The 21,556-nt window shown below is 46.7% G+C and overlaps 1 protein-coding gene and 1 pseudogene across 2 annotated transcripts; both read right to left on the reverse strand.

Annotated features, from left to right (window-relative positions):
* Positions 1–1,750: 1,750 nt before the first annotated feature.
* LOC147375275 (nascent polypeptide-associated complex subunit alpha pseudogene) lies at positions 1,751–2,836 on the reverse strand (annotated as a pseudogene).
* A 1,726-nt stretch (positions 2,837–4,562) lies between these two features.
* On the reverse strand, positions 4,563–18,595 carry LOC147375276 (taurochenodeoxycholic 6 alpha-hydroxylase-like). Of its 2 annotated transcripts, XM_086394266.1 has the most exons (12): positions 18,401–18,595; positions 14,805–14,946; positions 14,178–14,222; positions 13,597–13,724; positions 12,543–12,667; positions 12,020–12,174; positions 11,469–11,575; positions 11,194–11,384; positions 10,964–11,097; positions 7,489–7,553; positions 7,288–7,364; positions 4,563–4,758 (listed from the first exon to the last, which is right to left on the reverse strand). In XM_086394266.1, the coding sequence occupies exons 1-12, from the start codon at positions 18,593–18,595 to the stop codon at positions 4,563–4,565; spliced, it is 1,560 nt and encodes a 519-aa protein (XP_086250392.1). The 2 variants fall into 2 exon arrangements, with proteins under 2 accessions (XP_086250392.1, XP_086250393.1); XM_086394267.1 differs by having other exon boundaries at positions 11,194–11,575.
* Positions 18,596–21,556: the final 2,961 nt, after the last annotated feature.

Below are 21,556 nucleotides of genomic sequence, written 5' to 3' on the forward strand. Positions count from 1 at the left end.
AAATAAAATCAGTTATTTGAGCATTATTGCCATGAAATCTACACACATTTTAAGTATATTCAAATATTTTGTAATAAAGTCCTTTTAATTTTGCTAAAAAAAAAAAAAAAAAAAAAAAACAAAGATACATAAGAAGGAATTTTTAGAGAAAACTCCCTGATAACCACTGTTGAGGTTGAGAAATATGGACTATGGTTTCATGGGTATAAATTCTGCCCCTTCTGAGATGGTCTCTGGGGTACTCCTGCCATCATCAGCATCTGTATCACTGTTACCTGGTGCCCTGGGCATGTGAGTTTTGGCTGGGGAAGGTAGCAGAGTGACATTAAAGGGTGGCTTCCTGGAAGAGATGGTGCTTGAATCAGGGTTTAAGGCAGGGTGAGGTATGAGGGTGCAAAGAGGGACTTTTGGAGAAGGACTCAGGCTGGGGCCACGTGGGGAATTAGTGCTTTTCCCAAAGTAGTCCCTGCCTGATGGCTGGGAGCATATACACCTCTAGGGTTCAAGTCTAAAGCCATTAGTGGGCTTCAATCCAGGAACTGGACAGGTGTGGAAGGAAGGGAACTGGGCTCTAGGGGAGAGGCAAGAGAGGGAGAATTCTGGCTTTGGGACTTGGGGATGTCTTTATATTGCCCTGGGGATAGACCACCTGGAGACACATCCTTCCTGCTGCTGATGCGTGGCCTCTGAGAAGAAGGTCACAGCCTTGGGAGTCGGGCCATGGGCCTCATGCTCACTCCTACAAAGCCTTGTCAAGACTCAGATCTCCTTGCTCACCTGAGGCTGGGATGCTGAGGCCTCACCAGAGTGTCTCCCATGCCACCCACTTTCCCCTCTGTCCTGGCCCTGGACAGAACTTTCTCTGCACAAGTGAAAAAATGGTTTCCATAGGCATTCCCGGGAAGAAGAGCTCAGCGTACCATCCATCTCTGACCCATGGGTGGAACTCAAGTCTAGGATGCATCTACTCCTCTGATCCCTGGATTGTCAGGAGGCCAGTGAGGCAGGACTGGAAGAAGCTGTTATCCCACTTAAACACTAAGGGAAGGAACCTGACTCTGCCCTCTTCTGACTAAGACTCCATGGGTAGAATTGCATCTCTCTCTGAGGGCACATGCCCTTGAGACCTCTGGAGTCAGAAGGAATGGGGAAGGTCCCTGTGAGAGGGGAGCTGGGGGACCAATGGGCACCAAAGCTGAATTCCATTTAATCCTACCAGCTCTCCAAAGAGATCCTGCTGCCTCATAGGATCCAGAATTTGTGCACATGTGTGTGAGCAGAGTGTGGAGTGTGTAAGGGGCACATATAGCTTGAGGTTGCACAGGGATTGTCTATGTACAACCCCAGCTGCTACATGTATATGATATGTACAACCCCAGTTGTATCCTGGCAGATGCACGTAGGAGTATGGATGCAGCTGGGGTCTTTCCTACTGCCTGGAACAAGCCGGGTCTCTTCTTGGTCATTCTCTTCAGCTCCTGTAAAATCCTGTGATTACAACTCATGTTCATGGCTGGCCACACAGAAGAAAAAGTTCCCATCTCCCCATGCTCTGAGAGTGACTAGACTGACCCTTTCGGTGCCACTTCACTCCAGGGGACTCGTCAAACTTCCTGCCTAGGACACACCCAGCTAACTCTACTGCTCCATTCCTGGTCAAACACAGTGTCTACCTGGCCACTTTTTTTTTTTTTTTCCATCCAACAAGAAGCATTAACTTTATTAATGTTAGAAACAGTACAAACTTCAAAGTCAGCTGCAGTTACTCTTTTGAAGCACCAAAAAAGGTCCTTTTTTCAGATAGGTATTGTTAATGCCGTAATAGCACTTACAATATCATTACTGTTGTTCTTCAGGGCTCGGACTGCCTTTGTTCTTGACACATTTGCTTGTGACATGACCAATTCTAGCCCCTTAACTTCCACACCCGTTTCATCAACCTCTTCCTCTTCACTCTCCTCTTGTACAGTTGGAATCTGTGTTTTCCTGAATTTTGGAAACAGCTTCACTTTGAACGTTGAATTTCTCAGCAGCTGCTAATTGTACTTGCTGAGATAAGTCCTTGATCTTGGCTTCCCTCAAAACTATCTAGGTATTTGAAGCTGGGCTCTTGTACACATCTGGTTTCTTGATGACAAAAAGGATATTCTTAGATGTCTGGATAGCCACTCTAGTAACCCCTGTAACCTGGTGAAGACCTAGTTTGGACATAGCCTTCCACGCCTTCCTTTCACTCCAGCTCTGTTTTGCTTTCCTAACTGGTTCTTCATCAGTTTCAGCTGCTGCTGCCAGCTGGGCTTGTGTGGTTGCTTGCACAGAATCCTGTTCCTCAAGTTCTGGTTTCTGTTCTAGACCTTGTCTCAGCCTGCGACTGTGGCAACTCCTGCTCTAGGGCAGGGATTTTTCTGCGGCTTCACCGGGTGTTTTGTAGGGGGAGTGCAGAACTAAGATGGCCATAGAAAGAGAGCAAGTGAGAGTGTGACCCACCTGTTGCAGAAGAAAGCCTTCCCCTGGTCACTTCTAGAAGCAGAATGAACTAGCCTGGTGACCTAGGAACCTGGAGATGGGGAGAGGATTACTGGTCTGAAGGTCCCGGCCACAGGCACTGGCTGGGGAGAGGTCCCATTAGGAGGCACATGGCAACAGCACAGCACAGCGCTGCTGGGAGGTCTCCTCTGGCACCAGGACCCTGGTCTAGGAAGGGCAGGGGTGGAAGGGAGGAGGACCTGTGTGCAGAACCAGAAGAGAGCAGGGCTGGGTGCAGAGAGGCTGGAGGAGGAGTGCAAAGGGTCTGGTTCTGGTCAGTGCCCAGGGTCAGGAGGACAGGCCCCAACATGGTCTCCAGGAATGGCAGGGTTGAAGAAGCCTGTCCTCACTCAGAGTGGCCAGGCTGCATGCCAGGGACTCCAAGGTGCTATCCTGTGGGGGAGGTGCCACCAGCTGTCCTGGATTTGGGTCTGACACCTGTTACCAGTAGCCAAGCCTTGTGCCCAGTTGGCTCCTCCTATATCCTCCAGCACAGCTGCCCACTCTAGGCTTCTGAGGAGCCTGAGGCCATGCCTGAGAGGAAGGGCTGCCAAGGGACTGGAGAGAAGGCCAGCCTGGACTCTGCTCAAATCTCATTTGGGGTGAAGAAGCCCCTTGTGTCTGGCCAAGTCTGTAATGTCTTCCCTGCTAGCACAGGGTGGGTGCTGGCTGGGCCCCTCTACAGATGGGGTGAGGAAGCCACCACGGAAGAGCAGGAGGCTCCTTCCCTGACAGGTGCTGGTGTGAGCATCTTCCCTCTGAGCCTTTGGAGACAAACCCTTTCTCCTGACTCAGCTGTCATGGGAGCTTCAGGTGCCAGGCAGCATGTGGGGCATGAGGGACCTCAGAGTGTGAGGCTGCAGTGGGGCCAGACACACTTTCCCTGCTGGGGTTCCAGCCCCACAGAGCAGGTGTCATCTCCCCTCCTCCTCTCTACTGTCTTCCCTCCACTTCTTTCTCTTTTGTTTCATCCAGATCCTTTCAGAGAAGACAAGTACACTCCATATGACATGCGAACTTTATTAAGGGAGAGCAAGAAAGGGGAAGCCACATGACTGACACATGGGTAGGCATTGGAGAGAGCCGGAGACAGGCTGATGGTGGTCACACAAGACTTAACATGTCCAGCAATGGCTGCCCAGGTGTCCTCATCCTAATCACCAGACAGGAGAACAAGTCTGTCTTATCTGAGTTGTTCATCTAATCACAAAAGTCCTGGTGAAAGAGAAAGTGATGTGAAGACAGAAGCAGAGGGACGTTTGAGATGCTGCTCAATTCACATAGGGAGGAGGGCCCAGGAGCCAAGGAATGCAAGGATTGCAGAGCTAGATGCAGAACAGGCAAAGAGTGGAACCCGGTCCTAGATCTTTGGAGGTGGAGCCCACCAACATCTTCCTTTTCCCAGGGAAACCCACTTCAGATTTCTCACTCCAGAGTCTTCAGAGAATAACTTTGTATTTTTCTAAGTCTCTAAGATATTCTGCCCTGTGCTTAGTCAAGTCCAACTCTTTGCCATCCTGTGAACTGCAATCCACCAGGCTCCTCTGTTCATGGGATTTCCCAGGCAAGAATACTGGAGTGGGTTGCCATTTCCTTCTCCAAGGGATCTTCCTGACCCAGATATTGAATTTCTCTCTGGTGGCTCCTGCATACCAGGTGGGTTCTTTATCCCATAAGCCATCAGAGAAGCCCCAAGTCCCTAAGCCAATGGCAAATTATTTTAGAAGCAAATATATGTGAATTCAGGGTCAGATAGGCAGGCAGAAGGGGAGAAACAGAGGAGAGAACAGACAGACTGGAGGGTATCAGGTGATCAGGATTCCAGTGGACAGTGAGAGATACAGGGGGTCAGAGACAGATGGAGAGACAGCAGATAGAGAGCCTGGAGAAAGGTGAGAGGAGAAGGGCAGAAAGTCAGCTGCTGGGCAGGAGGCAGGAGATAAGGCAAGCTGGTAGGGGGTAGACAGAAGCAGGAAATGGGCAAAGGGGCAAGGACAGGGAGAGTGACAGCAAGACAGGATGGCGGGCAGGGGCCCTCAGAGCTTGTCCTTGTCTCCACCTGGATCAGACAGTTTCCTGAGCTGCAAGTGGATCCCATTTTTGGATCTCAGCACCATGATTGGAGTGGGCACAGGGACCCTGGAGGGATCTGGTGACAGCTCAAAGCGAAGCAAGGTCAGGGCCACGGCCACCTTCAACTCATTCATGGCAAACTGCTTCCCGATGCAGTTCCTGGGTTGGGAGATAAAAAGGAAGAGAGCAGAGGTTTCTAACCCCTGCTGATCACAGGGATTCAGGGCTGCCCTCCACATGGCCCAGCCCTGATCCCTTCCTTACTCATTGCATTGAACTTGACAGCCAAGCCTTGGGCCAAACTCTCCCCCTGACCTATGACAAAGCCCACCTCTCCAAGGACTATCTCCTACCTTCTACTTCTGCTCTCAGCAGGAAAACCTGGGGAGCGTCAGTGCTCTAAGCTACAGAGTCAAGTCAAGTGGATCCAGACTGTGAACTAGTACTTTATTCACTCATCCACTGGCAATTCCCGGTTTCAGGTCAGCCCAGGGCACTGTAGGGGCAGGGTGGACAGCCTCTCAGGACCTTACCACCTATGGTAGACAAACAGGCTGCCCAGTTCCCAGAGATGACAAGACAGGGTTGTGTAAGGAGTCAGAATGGCAACAGGGAGGCTTCCTGGTGGGACATGGGTTAACAACCCTAACCAGCTGACCATTTGCCTCTGAATTAATGGTCTGGCTTCCTGTCCCCCTCAGCCCCTCAGTCAATCTACCTTTGGAATGCTCCATTCTAATCCAGAAATGACCTTCCTAACCATCCCTTGGGCTCCTCATCTGGCCTTTTCAGCCTCCATTCCTCCCCTCCCTCTAAAGCCCCAGTAGCTCCAGGCCTGCTATCTTCCACATCACAGGGAGCACACGTCCCAGTGCCTCAGCGGCATCACAGCCCTCTCTGGATTCTTCCTCACTCACCTGGGATCTGTCCAGCTCCTCTTTCTGACTCAGCAACTGTTGAGGTCCCCTCACCTCCTCACCTCTGCCATCCTCATGCTCAAGGCTCCATCCAGTGACCACCACCCTCACCCCCTCTGCTGGCTGCACCTCTTCCCACTCTGGACCCTGAAGGTACCATGGGTGTAACTCAAGGACACAGCACATCCAGTGCCCAGCACAGTGCCGGATCATGGATCCTCCACAGTCTTTTCAAGGAATGAATGAGTGAAAGAGTGGATGTGTGAATGATGTCTGTCTTGAGGAGACATGTTGTTGACAGTGAGCCCTGGGGGAGGACAGCGTTATCATCCCTGTGTTCCCATCTCCTAGCACAGGTCTTGGCACATGGACACGCTTAATACATACTTTCACATTTGAACAATATTAATTGAATTGAAAACAACTCAAATGGACTGAGAGCATAACAAATATTCATTCTGACCTAAAATCAAGCTGCCTAGTTTCCCCTTTCCTCTAGTGGCAGCTGCATGACGTGCAGCCATGTCTACAAGGAAGGACTGGACCCTGGTGTAAACCAAATTCTAGAAGCAATTCAGGAAGACAATTTGCTTCAAAGCTGTTCTGTGAATGTTGATTCACAGTTGAAAATTTCCTAGAACTGTAGAGTCAGAAAAAACTTGTTTCTACTAAGTTACAAAGCCACTGAAGTTACTATTTTAGGGGAGGTTCTGTAGCCCACGGACGGAGGAACCTGGTAGGCTGCAGACCATGGGGTCGCGAAGAGTCGGACACGACTGAGTGACTTCCATTTCACTTTCATGCATTGGAGAAGGCAGTGGCAACTCACTCCAGTGTTCTTGCCTGGAGAATCCCAGGGACAGCGGAGCCTGGTGGGCTGCCGTCCATGGGGTCGCACAGAGTCGGACACGACTGAAGTGACTTAGCAGCAGCAGCTGTAGCCTTTAAGATCTTCAGTCATTTAGGAATGTATCATCCAGGTTAATAGCTATTTCAAAGGTGCTTTATACTTTACATGCAAGGGACTTTACAAATGCTTGTCAAATAAAAAATAGTTTTCTCCCCAAAGCTGACTTGATTGTCCTCCACTTTACTCTTTATCTTGCTAACATTAGACTCTGTAGACTCTGAGACTATGATATATAACTTCTGCTATTATATAAAGAATTTTGGCAACAGGAAAATATGTCATGGTTATATTAATATGAAGCCAAAATTATGTCAGATGTACTGTAGAACTAGAGAACACACTCATGACTGTGAAACTTATTCAAACAACAACTGACTAATCACAGACATGACTCAAAGCCTCAGGACATGGAAGGCAACCGATATTCCAAACCCATGCAAACACAATAGGTACAGTGAGAGGTGGACTGGTGGATTAAGTAGAAAGGCAGTAGGCTGGCTAGCAATGTGGGAACAGAAGAAACCGTCTTTTAAGGTGACTGAAATTGTCCAAACCAAACATGTGTAGCTTAACTTTCAAGAAGACTTCTAATGTTAAGATGTCATACTCCTAAAGTGAGGAAAACCCTGGATACTTTGGATCAGTCACTGACATGGAAATGATGTCCATCCTTGTGGACATCAGGAGGTCAACGTCATTGTGGCGGGCCCTAAAGACCTTCTTGTACATGGAGACCCATGCCTCCTTCTCACCACATCAGCACACAAGGACAGAACTGCATGCACCACATACTAATGTAGACAGTCACACATATCAGGGAGCAACCAGTGACACCTGCTTCCCCCAGTACAGAGGCCTCACCTGGATCCTCCTGAGAAGGGCAGGAAGGCATAGCTGTGTTGAGTAGAACCTGGTGAGAACCGGGTTGGGTCAAACACCTGCAGAGAGAACAATGGGGCTAGGACAGTGATGGTCAAACTCCTCACATCAATCCACAGAGCAGGAGCAGCAGCGGCTGGTGTGGAGCGAGCATCCCATCCCCTCCTCACACCATCAACTTGCCTCCGGATTCGGCCACACGTTTGGGTTGTGATGAAGTCCATAAAAGGAGAGGGAGACTAAGATTCCTGTGGGGCAGAGGAGAGAGAGAAGCCTGATGGTCCCCATGAAGCAGGGGGAGTATGTCTTCACAAAAGTCCTGGGAACCACCATGGGAGCACCCTCCATCACTCTGAATGAAATGATGTTCTTGCAAGACAGGTGGGCTGGGCATGAAAAAGCACATGAGCTCCATTAGGAGTAGGTGACCAGGAAATAGGACTGAGAAGTAAAAGAATTGGAGGCTTACATTTAGGAGCAACTCAGGTGACAACTCACATTTATCAAGTGCCATCATGACCCTGGGGAATGTGCAATAACTCATTTAATCCTCACACAGCCCTCAAGGAAGGCAGTTCTACCCCCATGAACCGATGAAGCACCTGAGCCTCAGAAAGATTAAGGGATTTGTCTATGATCACACAGCTAAGATGGGGAAGGGCTGGGATTCAGACCCACTGTGAGGTGAATCAGTGGGTGGCCTCCAGCCATGGCAGGGCTCTCAGACTTCATCATCAGCTGCTCTCTGCCACCCACCAGAGAAATCCTCAGAGACTGGACTCTCCAACCCATGACAGTGGAGTCCCTAAGCTCCCTCCTTTACTTGGATCCATGTGGAAGAAGCATGCTTCCCCCTGCTTCTGTCTGCTTTTCTCTTAAGTCTTCAGGTTTCAAGGAATTAGAGTTTTAGTTTCCATTATAAGACCACATTCAAGGGTTAACATTTGTTTATTGAGCTTTTGTTGCATTCAAGTTCCGTGTCAATCATGTTTTTAATTGGATGTTACTAGCTGTACAATGTTGTGTGTGTACATTGAGAGAGAGAGAGAGAGAGATGGAAATAGCAACCCACTCATTGTTTTACTTGGATGTTACTAGGACTAGATCTGATAGACAGAGTACCTGGTGAACTATGGACTGAGGTTCGTGACATTGTACAGGAGACAGGGATCAAAACCATCCCTATGGAAAAGAAATGCAAAAAAAAAAAAAAAAAAAAAAGGCTGACTGAGGAGGCTTTAAAAATAGTTGTGAAAAGAAGAGAAGTGAAAAGCAAAGGAGAAAAAGAAAGATATTCCCATTTGAATGCAGAGTTCCAAAGAATAGCAAGGAGAGATAAAAAGAAAGCCTTCCTCAGTGATCAATGCAAAGAAATAGAGGAAAACAACAGAATGGGAAAGACTAGAGATCTCTTCAAGAAAATTAGAGATACCAAGGGAACATTTCATATAAAGATGGCCTCAGTAAAGGACAGAGATGGTAAGGGGTATGGACATAAAAGAAGCAGAAGATATTAAGACGAGGTGGCAAGGATACACAGAGGAACTGTACAAGAAAGATCTTCACGACCCAGATAATCACGATGGTGTGAGACATTCTGGGATGTGAAGTCAAGTGGGCCTTAGGAAGCATCACGATGAACAAAGCTAGTGGAGGTGATGGAATTCCAGTTGAGCTATTTCAAATCCTGAAAGATGATGTTGTGAAAGTGCTGCACTCAATATGCCAGCAAATTTGGAAAACTCAGCAGTTTTCTGAGGACTGGAAAAGGTCAGTTTTCATTCCAATCCCAAAGAAAGGCAATGCCAAAGAATGCTCAAACTACCACACAATTGCACTCATCTCACACGCTAGTAAAGTAATGCTCAAAATTCTCCAAGCCAGGCTTCAGCAATACGTGAACTGTGAACTTCCAGATGTTCAAGCTGGTTTTAGAAAAGGCAGAGGAACCAGAGATCAAATTGCCAACATCTGCTGGATCATGGAAAAAGCAAGACAGTTCCAGAAAAATATCTATTTCTGCTTTATTGACTGTGCCAAAGCCTTTGACTGTGTGGATCACAATAAATTGCGGAAAATTCTGAAAGAGATAGGAAGACCAGACCACCTGACCTGCCTCTTGAGAAACCTGTATGCAGGTCAGGAAGCAACAGTTAGAACTGGACATGGAACAACAGACTGGTTCCAAATAGGAAAAGGAGTATGTCAAGGCTGTACATTGTCACCCTGCTTATTCAACTTCTATGCAGAGTACATCATGAGAAATGCTGGGCTGAAAGAAGCACAAGCTGGAATTAAGATTGCCAGGAGAAATATCAATAACCTCAGATATGCAGATGACACCCTTACGGCAGAAAACAAAGAGGAACTGAAGAGCTTCGTGATGAAAGTGAAAGAGGAGAGTGAAAAAGTGGCTTAAAACTCAACATTCAGAAAAATAAGATCATCGGATCTGGCCCGATCACTTCATGGCAAATAGATGGGGAAACAATAGAAACAGTGACAGACTTTATTTTCTTGGACTCCAAAATCACTGCAGATGGTGATTGCAGTGATGAAATTAAAAGACGCTTGCTCTTTGGAAGAAAAGCTAATACCAACCAAGACAGCATATTAAAAAGCCAAGAAATCACTTTGAGATGAAGGTCCATATAGTCAAAGCTATGGTTTTTCCGGTAGTCATGTATGGATGTGAAGGTTGGACCATAAGGAAAGCTGAGCACCGAAGAATTGATGCTTTTGAACTGTGGTGTTGGAGAAGAGTCTTGAGAGTCCCTTGGACTGCAAGGAGATCCAACCAGTCCGTTCTAAAGGAAATCAGTCCTGAATATTCATTGGAAGGACTGATGCTGAAGCTGAAGCTGAAGCTCCAGTACTTTGGCCACCTCATGCAAAGATCTGATTCATTGGAAAAGACCCTTTTGCTGGGAAAGACAGACAGCTGGAGGAAAAGGGGATGAAGTTTGGATGGCATCCAAACTCCATCCAACCGACTCGATGGACATGAGTTTAAGTAATCTCTTGGAGTTGGTGATGGACAGGGAAGCCTGGCGTATTGCAGTCCATGGGGTTGCAAACAGTCAGACACGACTGAGTGACTGAACCGAACTGATGTCTACATCTCCATTCCTTCTCTGCAAATGGTTCATCAGTACTATTTTTCTGGATTCTATATATATGTGTTAATATATGATATTTGTTTTTCTGTTTCTGAGTTATTTCACTCTGTATAACAGGCTGCAGGTTCATCCACCTCACTGCAACAGACTCAGTTTCATACTGTTTTATGACAGTAATATTCCCTTGAGTTTATGGACCACATCTTCATAATCCATTCATTTGTTGATGGACATATAGTTTGCTTCCATGTCCTGGCTATTGTAAATAATGCTGCAATGAACACTGTGGTACACGTTCTTTTTTATTTCCAGGGTCTCAGGTTAAATTCCCAGTAGTGGGATTGTTGTATATATGGTAGTATTATTCCTAGGTTTTTAAAGGAAAACATTTTTCAAAACTCATTCAAACTAGTGGGTAAGTATTAACTTCTGGCAGAAAAAAATCAGAGCATACTGCAACTGGGAAAGCATATGTGGATTTCTGGTCTACCACATGGTCCTACAGAGTGCTTAGGTGAGTGGTGAGGTGAAGTTCATACCTGCAGGTAAGGAGCGTCCATCAGGGAAGGTGATGGGCTTTCTCAGCTCTCTGCCAATGAATGGTACTGGTGGATAAAGTCTCATTGCCTCCTTGATGCACATGGTCGTGTAGCGCATCTGGTCCAGGTGATCCCTGCAAGGAAGCCCATCTGAGAGCAGGCAGGACAGGACAAGCAGGGATTCTCTCTAGCTAGGTGGGACAGGGCTCTTCCATCTCCTGGACGCTCACCAGGTGATGGAGGCGCCATCCCCCAGGAGGCTCTGGATCTCTTCCCGACACCTCTGCTGATGCTCAGGATGGGAGGCTAGAGCATAGAGGATCCAGGAGATGCCACTGGCTGTGGTGTCATGACCCTCGAACATGAACGTGTCCACTTCAGCACGGAGGTCCTCGTCAGACAAGCTGCTCCCATTCTCCATCTGTGGAGGCAGGGCCAGAGTGCAGGGTCTGCCCTTCCTGTGTGCTTCTGCCCAAAAGCTCAGGCTTCTCTTGGCTACACTTACTCTGGCAAGGAGGAGGATGTCCAGGAAGTCCAAGTGCCTCCTGCTCCTCACCTTCTCCAGCTCTCCCTCCTTCTGCAGGTGAGCCTTCCTCTCCTTGATCACTGCATCTGTCCCAGAAAAGAGGTTCCCAGCCAGAGCTGAGGACTCTGGGGGCCCATATGCAGCCCCACCATAGCACCATCTGCCCCTCAGGCCCAGTCTGGGTGCCAGGTGGATGAGGTGGGTGGCACTGGGTGAGCATGTCAGGACTGAGAGCTCCAGCGACATCTACTCCAGGCAGCAATCCCTAAAGTAACACAGCCCATGAAGGCTCTGCCTGAATGCTGCTGGGAAGGGGGGTCTCACTTAGTCATCACCAACCTGGTGACTCCTGTAACTCCCTACACAACACCTGAAACCCCGACCTCTGGGTTCCCAGTCCCTGCAGCAGGTGGGCGTGTGCCATCTCCTGAAGAGGAAACAGGAGTCTGGCCTCTGCCTGAAGAATCAAGGCCAGGCCCTCCCATATGTGCCTGATGAAGGTGGGGGAGCAGCCCAGGAGGGAGGGGAACCTGTGTGTTGATGGGTGAGCTGGCAGGCCCGGTGGTTCCAGCGGCCTTCAGGAGTCAGCCTGTAGATGAGGTCGTTCTGGTGGAAAGCATTCCGGAGTCGGGAAACAATCAGATGACTGAGGTCCCTGATGGCCTGGATGTAGGACTGGGAGCTCCTGAAGGGAGAGGATGCAGAAGAGGCTGGAGTTGAGGGAGGTGCTGACTTAGAGAGGGACTGGGGCTCTGGGTCAAGGATTCCTCATCAGTGGGGACAGGGAGCACTGAGGTATTGCCATTTCTGTCTTAGCCTGAGGAGCCCCTCAGTATTTACAAGTGGCCTGAGGATCCAGGCTTCTCCCTGTGTAGGAAACTGGAACTAGTGATTGAGTCAAGAATAGTCTGGGTAGAATTTGACTTTGGTCCATGTCTCTCGCAGAACTTACTTTTTGTGCTGAGAAGCATTAACACTGCCCTTATTGCCTCTCAGGTAAGTCATTCCCAGCTGGTGAGAAAAGGACCCTGCTGTTGAAGAGCTGTCACTGACCTGTCCATCTGGACGCTGCCCTGGTGGCTGAAGGCGCACTTCATGATGGTGTCCAGGGTCATCAAGGAGACATGTCCAAAGATCTCCAGATGTGAGTCCTGGCTGACAAGCTCTTCCCACTTGTCCTGTGGAGGTATGGGGATTGACCCTACTCTGCTTCCCCAGAAGGCCTGGCTTTCTCTCTGTCTCTACATCTTCAGATGAAATTTCCTAATTTTCTAAGCAGACTTGTTTTAGCAACTTAGGGCTGTAACACACATGTATAATGCAATGACTATTTCTTTGAACTGTTACTATATAATAGTTGTATTCTCTTCTAATATCCTAATTAATTATGAATTTTAGGAATAATTTATGATATTAACCAGCTTGTGGCTGAGCAGAAAGCATAGTCAGGGGAGAATATTTTGTGTCCTGAGGTCAGATCTGGAAAAGTGTTATCAACACTACAAAGCAAATATTTCAAGGCAAGGAAAAGCTAAAGTGACTCTAATGGGGCTCTTAGAAGGGGCATGAACTACTCAATTCCTTTCATTCATTTAATGTTACCTAAGACCAGGTGATGCCCAGTCCAGATCAGAGGTGATGTTTGTGAAGACCCAGCTCTGTGATGTAGACCTGGACTCATTTCCTCCCATGAGTGGCTCAGTGATGTGCAGAAGCCATGGAACCCAGGCCAGAGCCCACCTGTGTGACATCCTGGGATGTCCACTCTGCCACCGAAGCTGCCATTGCCCAGGCCAGCCAGGGCCAATTTGCACTGACCTCCTTGATCTAACCCCCTGTGTTCAAACATGGAGATGGGAGAAGAGTGGACCCTGAATACACCAAGACCCTGATTTCTCTTGGTGAGGAGAAAAGTATGCATCCAAGCTGGTGCCTAGATGTTCCTCTGTCCCACCTAGCTTTAATGAACACTGTCTCATACTAAGTTGAGAATGCATCATTCCGTGGGGCTCTATTCAATGGATGTCTGAGGGACATAAATGTCTGATAGTGGACTATGTCAGCTGTCCTGGATTCTAGTGCATATGGTGACAAGGGATGGACTCACCAGCATCACTCGGACAGAGTCGGCCATGATTCCCACGTAGGCCTTCAGGATGTCATAGCGAAAGGCTGGGGTCAGCATCCGCCGGTGCTGGAACCACTTCTGCCCCTCCAATAGCAGCAAACCTGTCCCTGAACCATGGATGGGTGTGTATGGGCATTGGGGAGAGTGGGGCCAACTTGAGAGGAACCAAGGGTGTCAGGAGAAGGCTCATCATGGGCAGGGGTGGGAAAAGCCAGTACATTTCAGGGATGTGAATTTACAGTATGTCTGTCCACAGGATGTGATTACGAGAGCAGTGAGATCGAGGTTGAAAAAGAGTAGGTGGACAGGTGATCAAAGGACTTATCGAAAAGTTAGACTGGGAACATTAGTAAAGACTGAGAAATTATGAAGAAGAAGCTTAGGTAAAAGGAGGGCTACAGCACCATTATAAAGGCTGAGGGTTTTATTAGCAGAAGAGAAATGAGATTTGATTCAGAGATGAGGGTGCCTGGCACCTGTTGTTCTCCATTTACGCAAAGAGACTGCTCTTGTTTAACCTAAATGGTGGGTGGTCTGCAGTTGTATTTAAATGTACTTACCAATCCAGGGAGCCAAGTATTTGTAGGTTCTATGAGGCTTTGGGTCTGAAAGGTATAGAAGGAATGTGGATGGCAACAGACCTGGCAAGGAGCCTCCAGAGCAGCTGAGGTCTAGACCATAGACTCCCTTCCTTTCTTGGTTCTTATCAGATGACAATCTTTCTGAAGCCACAGCACTCTTGCTTCCCATCCCTGACTCTTTCTGTCCTGATAGTCATTGTGGTCCCAGGAAGGGAGGCTTGGTGCTCCAGAGCAGAACACCCACAGGACTAAGATGGTGAATTGCCCTGAAACATAAACTCAGTTCACTGCCAGAGAATAAGAAAGAACCTGTGGTTTTTCTACAGCGTGTGGTCATCTGGCCATCTCATGACCCAGAAGAGGCAACAATGAGAGGTGCCCAACCTGTATCAGTGTGGACAGGGAATCATCTTCCAGTTCTGGGATCATCTCAATTCGTTTGTAAAAAGTAAGACAAAAGAGAAATCCTAGTCTTGCTTTTGGTTGGGAGGGTGTTTGGAGGAGCTCAGGCCTTGATGTCTGAAGTGTCAGTCTCTTCTGGAATTTCACATCCAGGGACATGTACTCAAATGAAAGATTGTCTCCAGCTGAGGGTTTCCTTCTTACCTGATCTCCCCAGGAACACCTTCATGTAGTCAGGGTCGTAGACCAATACTAAGGCCTTTGTGCCCCACAGCCAGCGAACACAGGCCTTTGGGTATTTCTCTACCCTTTCCAGTAGTGGTGGCAGCTCACTCTCCTTTTGGAACTGTCATCAAGGGAAAGACAAGTCAATAATGCCTTTCTTTTAGTTCTGGAGCTGATGTCAGGGTGAAGGTCTGGAAGGGTACCAGATTATCATTCTGGATCCATCAGCAGAACTAAGAGTTTAGAACTATTTCTTCTGACCTGGAATCTAATCCAACCTTGCAGGCTGTCTATCACTGTCCTAAGATCGGATTCTGTCCCATGTCAGGTAGAGGTATGGGCCAACACTACAAACTGCCTACAGAAACTTACATCAAAGATAATTACTTGGTTTATGACAATTTTGGAAATCATTTGTTGCTTGAGCAACTGATGATAATTTCTATCACTTGGTAAGCAGTATTGTCATATGATTCAGTTCAGTCTAGTTCAGTCGCTCAGTCATGTCTGACTCTGTGACCCCATGAACCGCAGCATGCCAGGCCTCCCTGTCCATCCCCAACTCCCGGAGTCTACCCAAACCCATGTCCATTGAGTTGATGATGCCATCCAACCATCTTATTCTCTGTCGTCCCCTTCTCCTCCTGCCCTCAATCTTTCCTAGCATCAGGGTCTTTTCAAGTGAGTCAACTCTTTGCATCAGGTGGCCAACGTATTGGAGTTTCAGCTTCAGCATCAGTCCTTCCAATGAACACCCAGGACTGATCTCCTTTAGGATGGACTGGTTGGATCTCCTTGCAGTCCAAGGGACTCTCAAGAGTCTTCTCCAGCACCACACCTCAAAAGCATCAGTTCTTCGGCGCTCAGCTTTCTTCACAGTCCAACTCTCACATCCATACATAACCACTGGAAAAACCATAGCCTTTAATAGAAGGACCTTTGTTGGCAAAGTAATGTCTCTGCTTTCTAATATGCTGTCTATGTTGGTCATAACTTTACTTCTAAGGAGTAAGCATCTTTTAATTTCATGGCTGCAGTCACCATCTGCAGTGATTTTGGAGCACAGAAATATAAAGTCAGCCACTGTTTCCACTGTTTCCCCATCTATTTGCCATGAAGTGATGGGACCAGATGCCATATGATTAGATTTATTTAAAGAATGAACAGATTATATCTTAAGAATTAAATTTATATGTTAATTTAATTTTGCCGTACCAATCACTACACACGTTTAATATTATCCCAGCATACATGTTAATGTTTCTTAGTAAGAAAGATTGTTTGAAATGTATATGGCTAAGTGGAAAAAATTAAATACCACATTGTGTGTGTATATTATTATTTTTCATACCGAGTGTGTGCACAGTTGTAGGACAGATTCTGAGTGTACACATATGAGAATGGTATTGAAATAAGATTTTGATATGTGGATTTTTCATCTCATTTTCATTGACTAACTGTCAGAAACTTTTGTACACTTACCACTACTTAGAGGAATCTTTGTAAACTCCTGATTATGGACCACCAAGGCGTTTCCTTTCTGTCTCTACCGTCTCTACTCTTGCCCTGATGAGGTGGCGATTCCACAGGATGCATTGCTCTGCCTTCAAGATGCTGCTTCCAGTGCTTCTTGCACTGGCTCCACCTGTTCATCTTCCAGGTCTTTGCCCACCTTCTTCCCTCTACCTGGTGGCCTTTTTTCTGTGCCACAGAGCAACTGCCTTTCCTCAACTTTGGAGACTCAGTTTGTTTTGTCACCTCCGGATTTCTCATCAACAATTGGTCCCAGGTGTGTTTCATGTAGTCAAACTGTCTTCACTTCAATGACTCTGTGTAACTCAGAGCAACCCTCTGCCCCTTTGGTATCTGATATCGGCCTACATTTTTCTGCCATCAGAGTTCCCCAGCTTTGAGGCAACTTGTACTGTGGGTCACGTTCCTTCACTAAGCCTGTGTTTACTGAGCATTTACTTTGTGCCAGGCATGGATTTAAGGTACTAAATTAGGATGCGGCTCTAGATGCTCATCTGTTTGGACCCTGCAGGCTAGTGGAGGAGACTCAGATATTAAGTGGCCAAAACAGGAGTGGGTCATGAAAGTGTGATGGAGAAAAGACAAAGCCTATGGGGACGCTTTGGGGAATAGGGTCTAACTCAGAGCTGGATGTTAGAAAAGTCTTCTTCCTGCACTTGCTATTATTTGATTCATAATTTACCAAGATGATTTCAAGATAGAAAAATGAACCAGAGGCAGGCTTTCCAGAAGAAGCTCATAGCTATGATCTTGAAGAGAGAAATAGCTGAATCCAGTTACCACTGAGTTGTGAGAAGGACATCCAAGAGAAAAAGAGTTGTCCTCTCCACTCCTGGGAGACCCAGAATGAAAATGAATTGGGCCTGGGGCTTGTGAGAAAGTCATGTGAGGGATGAGATCATTCCAGGGAGAGAGCACATGGGGAGCCAAGTCCCAGAGGCTGGAATGCACAGGCAGGTGGAGAGGACCTTGAGACACCCAAGGTGCAGGAGATTAGGAAGGAGAGGGGAGAGAGGTACTGGGCCAGCCTGCATGGGGCTTGAGCTACTTCTAGTTCTTCTCTTTGTCTCCACTCTGCTCTAATCGTGCTGCAAAGAGAGGCCTCAGATCTGTTCAACCTGTGATTGTCTCCTAACAATTGTTTAAGCCACAAACCCTTGGTGAGCCATTTCCACGTGGCCCCTGGCTTTGCTCTGAGCTCCCCATACCTCTAGGCAAGTGCTGCCCCTCCAAGCCTGCAAGCTGCTCTTTTCTCTCCTGCCTGTCCCTCCACACAATGGACTGACACCTCTCTGTGCAGGCTCTGGGCTGGGTGCTGAGGGTGAGGGGGATTACAGGCTCAGTTCCAAGAGCTCATAGTTCAGAGAGAGGACACCAAACAGGCAGTTCTCCTCACCTAACCCCATCCTGGGAAACCGTTCCTGCATGACAGCAACTTGTCAGGAATTAAGCACTGTAATTACATACCAGGAAAAATCCCTCAGTCCTAAGAAACGAAGCCAGTTTTTTCTAATACCTGACAAAACATGACCCAGGACGTGAGCCTCTTTTCCTGTGACCCGCACCGTCTTAGATTCCTGTGTGTTGTCTCCACACACAGTGAACCCACAGGGCTGATCCATCAGACTGATGTCTGTGCTCCCAAGCAAGCTCGGGGCCAGGCAGGGAGCATACAATTGAGTAATGAGCAGGGAAACATCTAGAAGCCTGTTTTGTAAGGACAGTTAAAGCTGCTCTGCCTGGAGAGCAGGGAGAGTCAATAAGGAACAGCCATTGTCTTCAAAGGGCAGGGTTTTCAGGACAGCCTGAGATCTCTCTGAGGAAGGGGTGTCTGACAGACTCGAGGACACCAGCACAGGGCCTGGGAGGAGTGAGCCCCCAGGACTGGATGAGGAGCCTAGATCTAAGAGATAAGCTGTGTTACTTCATGGGGCCATGTGCTGGTCACACAAAAAGGCTTTGTCCCATGGACTAACTGACCGTGACCATCTCTTACCCCAGCCTTCCCTGCCCTCCCACTCCCCAATCCTGCTCCATCCTACCTCTTTCTTGTGTCCATAGAACCAGTGGGAAGGAGGAGACGGGAACTGATGAAGGGCTTTGAGCAGCCACTGTCTGCGCAGGTAGAGCTGTGCCGCCTTGAGCAGAAGCAGAACCAGGCCGAGCAGGGAGACCACCTGCAGGAGCCCAGAGACCCCACCCAGGGCTCTGGTGGGACTCAGCACAGAGACACTCATGGTGCAGTGGCTTCTGGATCACTGACTGTCCCTGACTGTGGCTGACCTTCCTGGACACCTAGCTTGGTCTGGGAGGATCTCCCCGCCCACATGGGGGAGGGTGAAGGTGAAGGCAGATCTCACACCTGGGCCTCCAGAGTTTTTTTGTGTGTTAGCATTTGGTTTTATTAAATGTAATCTCTCTTATGTTACAAAATGTAAAGAATAAAAAAGAGAAGATAGTATTTATAACTTGAAGGGGGAGTTTGGGTTGTTCTAGGATCCTGCAAACTATCAAACTATCATATGCATATATATTTTTTGAAATAATTAGACAATTTGAAATAAAACAGGAAAGTAAATGTTTTTTGAAGTTTCCGATGGCTGAGTTCCCTCAATGTTCCCCTGAAACTATCAAACATTGTTAACTGACTATGCTCCAGTACAAAATTGGGCTGGTAGTTCAAATGGTAAAGAATCTGCCTGCAATGCAGGAGACCTAGGGTTCGATCCATGGGTAGGGAAGATTCCCTGAAGAAGGGAATGGCAACTCACTCCACTACTCTTGACTGGAGAGTTCCATGGACAGAGGAGCCTGACAGCCTATCTATAGATATCTATACATAGATGTCTAAGAGGATAGGCTGTCAGAGGAGCCTGATATCTAGATATCTATCAATGTCTATAGACATCTATCCTCTTAAAATTTTAAGTGTGTAATACAGTACTACTTTCTATCCCAAAATAAATTTGCAATTTGGGGTTGCAAACAGTTGGACACAACGAGCAACTAATACTTCCTTTTCAATATAAAATCAGTTCAGTTCAGTTCAGTCGCTCAGTCGTGGCCGACTCTTTGTGACCCCATGAATCACAGCATGCCAGGACTCCCTGTCCATCACCATCTCCCGGAGTTCACTCAGACTCACGTCCATCGAGTCAGTGATGCCATCCAGCCATCTCATCCTCTGTCGTCCCCTTCTCCTCTTGCCCACAATCCCTCCCAGAATCAGTCTTTTCCAATGAGTCAACTCTTCGCATGAGGTGGTCAAAGTACTGGAGTTTCAGCTTTAGCATCATTCCTTCCAAAGAAATCCCAGGGCTGATCTCCTTTAGAATGGACTGGTTGGATCTCCTTGCAGTCCAAGGGATTCTCAAGAGTCTTCTCCAACACCACACTTCAAAAGCATCAATTCTTCGGTGCTCAGCTTTCTTCACAGTCCAACTCTCACATCCATACATGACCACTGGAAAAACCAAAGCCTTGACTAGACGGACCTTTGTTGGCAAAGTAATGTCTCTGCTTTTGAATATGCTATCTAGGTTGGTCATAACTTCCCTTCCAAGGAGTAAGTGTCTTTTAATTTCATGGCTGCAATCACCATCTGCAGTGATTTTGGAGCCCAGAAAAATAAAGTCTGACACTGTTTCCACTGTTTCCCCATCTATTTCCCATGAAGTGATGGGACTGGATGCCATGATCTTAGTGTTCTGAATGTTGAGCTTTAAGCCAACTTTTTCACTCTCCACTTTCACTTTCATCAAGAGGCTTTTGAGTTCCTCTTCACTTTCTGCCATAAGGGTGGTGTCATCTGCATATCTGAGGTTATTGATATTTCTCCTGGCAATCTTGATTCCAGCTTGTGCTTCCTCCAGCCCAGTGTTTCTCATGATGTACTCTGCATAGAAGTTAAATAAGCAGGGTGACAATATACAGCCTTGACGTACTCCTTTTCCTATTTGGAGCTGTCTGTTGTTGCATGTCCAGATCTAACTGTTGCTTCCTGCCCTGCATACGTGTTTCTCAAGAGGCAGGTCAGGTGGTCTGGTATTCCTATCTCTTTCAGAATTTTCCACACTTTATTGTGACCCACACAGTCAAAGGCTTTGACATAGTCAATAAAGCAGAAATAGATGTTTTTCTGGAACTCTCTTGCTTTTTCCATGATCCAGCGGATGTTGGCTATTTGATCTCTGGTTCCTCTACCTTTTCTAAAACCAGCTTGAATATCAGGAAGTTCATGGTTCACGTATTGCTGAAGCCTGCCTTGGAGAATTTTGAGCATTACTTTACTAGTGTGTGAGATGAGTGCAATTGTGTGGTAGTTTGAGCATTCTTTGGCATTGCCTTTCTTTGGGATTGGAATGAAAACTGACCTTTTCCAGTCCTCTGGCCACTGCTGAGTTTTCCAAATTTGTTGGCATATTGAGTGCAGCACTTTCACAGCATCATCTTTCAGGATTTGAAATAGCTCAACTGGAACTCCATCACCTCCACTAGCTTTGTTCGTAGTGATGCTTTCAAGGCCCACTTGACTTCACATTCCAGGATGTTTGGCTCTAGGTGAGTGAGACCTCAATATAAAATTAAAAGGTTTTAAAAAACACAGATAAAAAATGCTCAGATATTTCTTTTTTTTCTAGAGCTCCAGATATGTTTCTAATGAGCAGTCATGTTTAAAAACAACTGGACTATATGATGATCTTTTACTTTTATCTCATTTGTTTCACTTTTTCTATTTCATATTCAGTGCTCCCATTTCATTTTGTTTATGTTCTCCAATTTCTCCATCTCTTCTTTTTTTTTTTAATGCTCTTTCTCAAGCCTTTATCAAGTGTAGTAGAAAAGATTTTGTATACATGCATATACAAATATGTATAATATATATATTTTAGAAAACATGAAATTTTGCCTAACTAAAAATGTATGACATTTTTATTCCACTTATTTGACTTAGTATGAATAGAAGGCTATATTTCTAATTTAATAATAGATATACAACAAGTAACAAAGGTTTACTGTATAACATAGGGAACTGTAGTCAATACCTTGTACTAAGCTATGATGGAAAATAATTTCAAATATATATATATGTATTTGTATAACTGAATCACCTTGCTGTGCACCTGAAACACTGTAATCAACTATACTTCAATAAAATGTATATATTTATTTAAATTAAACCTTTCTCGAATATCTGA

The sequence above is a fragment of the Bos grunniens genome, chromosome 3 (genome assembly GCF_055505025.1).
Source record: "Bos grunniens cultivar Pamir isolate PY7600 chromosome 3, Bosgru_T2T1.0, whole genome shotgun sequence".
NCBI classification, from domain to species: Eukaryota; Metazoa; Chordata; class Mammalia; order Artiodactyla; family Bovidae; genus Bos; species Bos grunniens.

What these genes read in the sequence shown, in the direction of transcription:
- LOC147375276 (XM_086394267.1), bottom strand. Translation starts at nt 18,595, where the DNA reads ATGAGTGTCTCTGTGCTGAGTCCCACCAGAGCCCTGGGTGGGGTCTCT. An exon ending in GGTGTTCCTGGGGAGATCAG is followed by an intron (nt 14,223 to 14,804) that starts GTAAGAAGGAAA and finishes TATACCTTTCAG; the next exon opens with ACCCAAAGCCTCATAGAACC. An exon ending in TGGACGCTCCTTACCTGCAG is followed by an intron (nt 7,554 to 10,963) that starts GTATGAACTTCA and finishes TCTGCCCCACAG; the next exon opens with GAATCTTAGTCTCCCTCTCC.